The following is a 6,000-nucleotide window of genomic DNA, read 5'->3' on the forward strand; positions in this document are numbered from 1 at the left end:
GATACATTGAATCCATGGCCAAAAACGCAGCAAGGAAGCTTGGCATACTTTCCAGGGTCAGGCGTTAGGCGAGTGTGCGATGGAATTATACAATTTAATTCCGCCTTTCCCTTTCCATCACCGGGGGACTAGGCGCAGGCTTGGGTTCCACCCCTATGTAGTGGAATTCCCTGCCTGCAGACTTGTTCCCTGAACGTTACAACTTGGGCCTTTTCAAGGCAAGAGTGAATAGGCATTATTTAGGTGTGCATGCTTCACCGTCGACCTCATCGTCACTTTTCATCAGGTGAGATGGAGGTCAATGTGCACCAATATATTATAAAAAAAAAATAATTGTGATTTCAAGCTGAGTGGCACTGCAGCTGTAATGGATAGGTGTGTCGCTTACCACAGACATACAACTTGTTCATCCTCACTTGGTATTGTCAAAAAAAAAACTTTTTAAGCCACATGAATAGCAATTTTTGAATAAAACTGGAATCTTAACGTATCTACTCGTAAAGTAGTATTTACATTGAATCAGGTTTTGATAATGATAGCAAAAAAACACATTGCAAGAAATAAATAACGCTGCTTTTGCTGACATGGAATTTTTGCTTATTTGAACTATGTTCAACATGTAAAATAATTGTTCCTTAATTCGTAAATTATATATAAATAAAAAAAATTACTTGCCTATCTCAATGGGAAGAATATATGAAGTTTATGTGCATTTGAGAGCTGATTTTTGCCTCATAAAGTCAACCCAACACTAGACATGTCTGCGAGCACACCAAAGCATTTCTAAACCTACTGCTCATGGTCTCAAATAAAAATTTGGTCTGTAAAAAAGATAAACTTCCTTATGAATGAGCAGTACAGTTTAATCAATATGACGGTTTATATTGTAATCTGCTTACCCATGAAACAAAGATTATTGCAATTTTACATTTAAATTCCTTTTTAAAACATCACTAGCTTGCTAATATTGGACCCCTCTAAGTCCTCTAAGGACCCCCCTGTGAGCGGGGAGTTATGGAACCCCCTTCTTGAGATATATGACAAAGCAAATTTAACCTCAACACTGAGCAAAAATGCAAAATTGTAATTGAGTCTCTCTATGGGGGGTGAGGGGCCCGCCCTGCTGAGCCCCCCTGTAAGCGAGGAGTTACGGAACCCCCTCTTCCTGAGTTATATGACAAAGCAAATTCATGCTGATTTTTCATATACTAACCTAACCTACTGAATGGGGGGTGTAACCAAGATTTGACCTATGTAAAATAAATTTATTTTCTTTCAATCTTAAATATACAATTACTTATTAATTTATGCTTAATTCAATATTGAGAATAATTTTATAAATAACGCTAAAAATAAAAATTTTCGTAACAAAAAAATTAGCAGATAGACGTTTTGTCCCTGGGGGCCTACTCTCAATCTCCGTCCGACACACGTCCAAAACAATTACTGTCAAATAAGTAATATTCGACAATATTAAAAGATAATTATCCAGTATGAAGATTCATTCGCATCACGCATCTTTATTTGGCCAAGTATTGCTTATTCGGCAGTAATCGTTTCGGACGGATGTCAGATGGAGATTGGGAGTCGACTCCCTGTTACGGACAGTGAGCAATGAAATTGGTCACTATACCACACCTTTGCTTGTACAACCAAACGCCGTGCTTTCCTAACCTACAAAACCTGTTTCCTATCATTTATTTTCGAAAATTTCAATAATTTTTATTATCAAAAGTATGAGTTTCCATAAGTTAACATGTAATCTATTCACCATATTAATTTCAACTCTCAACTCAAGTGTAGGTATAGTATAGTTGAGGCTAGCCTAGTAATAAGCAGCATTTCAACATAAATATATACATGAAATGGTGCATTAATTTGCTCCATAACAGACTTGTTATGTATGTCTAGACTGTTTGTCACTATGACATCTTAGAAAGTGTTTATTGCGATATTTTCATCATATGTCCCACTTACATATTATTTTAATGGGTTATATGAATGTTTTATAACTTCTTTACGATGTTTTATGCAATGGCTGTACCATTACTTATACAGAGACAAATGATGTGTAAAAACTTCGATTTGCTTAAACACGAAACATTTTCGTGTTCTAAATATGATAACTTAAAGATGGTTAATGTTCCGGCACATTGCGAGGATCAAAATCGGGCTTTAACAGCTTTCAAAGCAGTGTTTGGATTAAAAAAACACTTGTTTTTCAACGGTATTCGAAGACTTGTAAAATGGGTATTTTTGGATGTAAACAATTCGTTTTCTTTGTTTACAACAGATTTTGAGAGGAATGTGCGACCGTTGACACGATAAAACAAAGGTTTGTTGTAATGAACCGTTAAAAAATTGTAGTTTTGATACGTCCGCAATGCAGAAATAAAAAATTTAAACGACTACATTATGTCCTTACTACTGCATTGAGAATATTAAAAAACGTATTTCAGAGGAAATCCAATGAGATGTATACATGAAAATGTTCAGTTTTATCACATTTTTTTGTTCGATCATCCGTAAAAACACAAATTCTTCTTGAAACCTTCGAAATTTGGAGCAAGATGGCGGACAACTGTGACATAGTGTCTGTTCTAGATCTTAGTTATGAGACGTACCTGTGGAGGCGTAGTGTCTTCTATCATTCTTTCAGTCTCCATCTTCGCTATATCACTAAAAACATCAATAAAACTCCACTAAAGTTCCGAATAAAACCAAAATCACAATCGCCAGACAGTCATCGTTTGCATGACGTAAAGCAACTACTTTTTTAAATTTCTTTAACGAGCTTGGCATAGAACCCAGGTTTTGACTTTTGTTTCAATGTGGTTTCAATAGTAGTAAAAGATAATAACTATAAAAATTAGTTTTCGCTTGTGTTGTAATTACATATCCACGTGAACAAGGGTATGACTATTGCAATTAATACATACGTTTTAAAGTAATGACACAAAATGTGTAAAATAAGATTTTACAAAGACTTCCCTATGAAAAGTTACTTTCACAAACTTTTGTAATACTAAAATTTTCTATATAGGCAACATTATGCAATTGTCTAAATTGACGTTAGTGTGTATTCGTTTCATAGACAAAAGTATTAATGAATATTTCTTTCATGTTATGATAACGTAAAGATTCATGATACCTACCCGTTTCGTAGACTAAAATTTTTACACTACAAAGAATTTCAAAAATAATAACCAATTATCATTATTGGTACAAAACCTACAAAATAAATTATCTGTAGTTAGATAGCACATTGAAGAATGAAACGAACGACTTTCCTACATGTATCGTATTCTCCGTTCCGTATAAATTTTAAGTTTTTAGTAATATAATAATTGAGAATTACTACTACAACACATAAGAAATACTTAAAACGCTCATTCCTTACCTGCAAACCAGCAAAAACAATTTGCATCACTGAATAAGTTCAAATTTTTATTATTTGTGTACAGTCATGTCCCCCCATCACTTTTTGTTGATTCAACAAACATTTTAGAAGTGTTTTTGTAAATATTTCGTCCACACAACTGTCGCTCAGGTCAGTATTTACTTGTAAGTTATCATTTTTTAAATATGTTAAGTAAATATTCTACAGTCAACGGTGGGCCAGGATAAATATTGTTAATCTTTATACTGATAATAGCCATATGATTAGCTAGATAGAGAAAAAATAAAATACCTAATTAAAACGTGCTAGACGATGAGATAGTAAGTACCAGATTAACAATAACTCCTGAGGCACTGCACAAAACAAGACCTGAGTCCTGTTCACTGGAAAAGGTGCCAATTTGTCTAGACCATACAACTTAACGACTTCTTCTCCCTCAAATGAGGGAGAGCGAAATGCCTGGAACACACGTAGGCAATCTGCCTGCCTGACTGTGAGTAAAAATTATGGCAAATTTTAATCTGAACTACCATCTAAACCTTAATTGTTTACTAGGAATAACTTCCCTGATCATTTGTCTATGTCCTAGCTCAGATTCGTGTTAGTGTGATATGGCAGAAGGTTTGCTGGAGCACCTGTTTTTTACTGCAACCGTATCGTCACTCCTCTACATGACATCTTACCTCCTAAAATCACCTCTCAACATCAAATTACTTTTAACTTTAGCCCGCTCCCCCTTTGTGTATGTCCAATGTAAATTTATTAAAAGGAACAATTTGTTTCTCTGTAATAGTTTGTGTATGCTTGTGTTGTCTGTTGTTATTAATTCTCTTCTCAGCCTTATGTATCGTCAAAATTCACCAGTCAAGTTCTGAATAATAAACATGTGCCTTCCTTAACTTGACGTTGGCGTAATCATCAATTATTTTGATGGGACTTTAACATTTAAAAGAAGATGAAGATCCTCTGCCCAATCAATATCAATTATTTTCTGACCAACATCCACTCCCCCTAAAGTCCACTCTATATAAATTTCTAAAACCTGTAATTATACTTTGTTTCAATCCATTTTGAACAAAAAGTAAACAAACAAGTTACTGACCCGACCATAAACGGTTTTGTGATGGCCAATTGTAACGCCAACTACAAATCCATTTATTAATTGAAGGAATCAATTTGTTCAATTGAGTCATACTAGCGGTTTTCCTTACATAACCTATCTAAGCATATTTAAAATTTCAATTTAAATCCTCCTTCAAATCCTTACACTTAAGTACTCGTACGGTTGCAATTGAAATGTTTGATTTACTAACCGATTACTAAACTTTAATTGATTGAACTGAATGTTTTTTTTGAACAGCACTATGCAACCATAGGCAAGTCATAGAAGTATAGATGAATAATAACCTCACTTTTGGACTACCAATTTTCAAATACGATTTTACAATGCTATTCAAATGAATATTGTTGGAAAAAGTTGATATATCAAGTCAAAATCTTCGAAATAAACATGAAAGTGTTACTTATTCTATTTATTGAGTGATTGCTTTAGAATTTTAACCAAACAGGTTTGTTTACTTTTTGTCCAAAATGGATTGGAACAGACTATAGCAACTAATTGCTTTATGTCATCTATATGCAATTCATATAATTCTATTCCAACTAGATATTAAGCAAAGACTTATACAGATCAACGCAAAATCCATTCAATAATCGTCAACTTGTCTTAAAACTGCTACATTGTTTTGATAACCAGCAATTTGCCCCAATATTGAATAGAATAGAATAGAAACCATTTATTGCTGCGCCACAATATAAAAAAAGGCACAACAAAAGACAACATAAATAAAACAGAAATAACACAAAAAAAATAGAGTGACCCCATTTAAACAACTATTTACATAACTACATTGCCATGTGTGTGGCTGTGGTGCATGCAAAAGTATCCCATTCAGCTAAAGTCGCCACCAAGACTAGACTGTATTGCACTGAGTCTTCCTATCAGTGATCGAACAACTAAGTTGGATAGCAATCTGATAGGTTATTTCGCAATATAAACAAATATATACATAATAGAAAAAATACTTGAAATGGACATTAAGTGTATTTTGGGTTTTACCCAACATTTTCCTGTTACAAGTAAGATGTATCATTCAAGTTGGATATTTAGTTATAAACTCATCCTAGTCACGAACAGACAAACTGTAACTTGAATTTAACTGAAAACTCAAATGTTGACGACACGAAGATGAAAGTAACGAACAGATCTTTGAGAATTTATCTTTGTGCATGTTGCAGATCTTTGTTTTTTAATTTTTACTAAAGCGTCATCTGTGAGAAATTTATGAATGTTTTTCTTCAGTCAGTCTTCACTTAATTCCTATAATTTTTAACCGACTTCAATAAAGGAGGAGGTTCTCAATTCAACTGTATTTTTTGTGCAATTACTCCGTCATTATGTGAACTGATTTTGATGATTCTTTTTTTTGTTAAGAAAAGTGAGAGAGAGAGAGAGTGGAAAATTAGGGGATTAATCCGGATTCACTTTCTGTTGAATGGTTAAAATAAACCTTGGCAAATAGATGTAATTCCATAGACTT

The 6,000-nt window shown here is 33.6% G+C and overlaps 2 protein-coding genes across 2 annotated transcripts in view; one reads left to right on the plus strand and one right to left on the minus strand.

Moving 5' to 3' along the window:
- LOC113229171 (F-box/WD repeat-containing protein 11) overlaps nucleotides 1-2,666 on the minus strand; it is a 32,414-nt gene extending 29,748 nt beyond the window's left edge. The window contains exon 1 of the mRNA XM_026462688.1: nucleotides 2,625-2,666. Within this exon, the coding sequence (XP_026318473.1) occupies nucleotides 2,625-2,666 (42 nt within the window). The remainder of the gene's footprint in view (nucleotides 1-2,624) is intronic.
- Nucleotides 2,667-3,855: 1,189 nt separating this feature from the next.
- The window catches only part of LOC113229172 (syndetin), an 8,495-nt gene continuing 6,350 nt past the window's right edge, over nucleotides 3,856-6,000 (plus strand). Inside the window, exon 1 of the mRNA XM_026462690.1 lies at nucleotides 3,856-3,870. Within this exon, the coding sequence (XP_026318475.1) occupies nucleotides 3,856-3,870 (15 nt within the window). The remainder of the gene's footprint in view (nucleotides 3,871-6,000) is intronic.

This window comes from Hyposmocoma kahamanoa, unplaced genomic scaffold (assembly GCF_003589595.1).
Source record: "Hyposmocoma kahamanoa isolate Upper Pololo Valley unplaced genomic scaffold, ASM358959v1 289, whole genome shotgun sequence".
In the NCBI taxonomy this organism is placed as follows: domain Eukaryota; kingdom Metazoa; phylum Arthropoda; class Insecta; order Lepidoptera; family Cosmopterigidae; genus Hyposmocoma; species Hyposmocoma kahamanoa.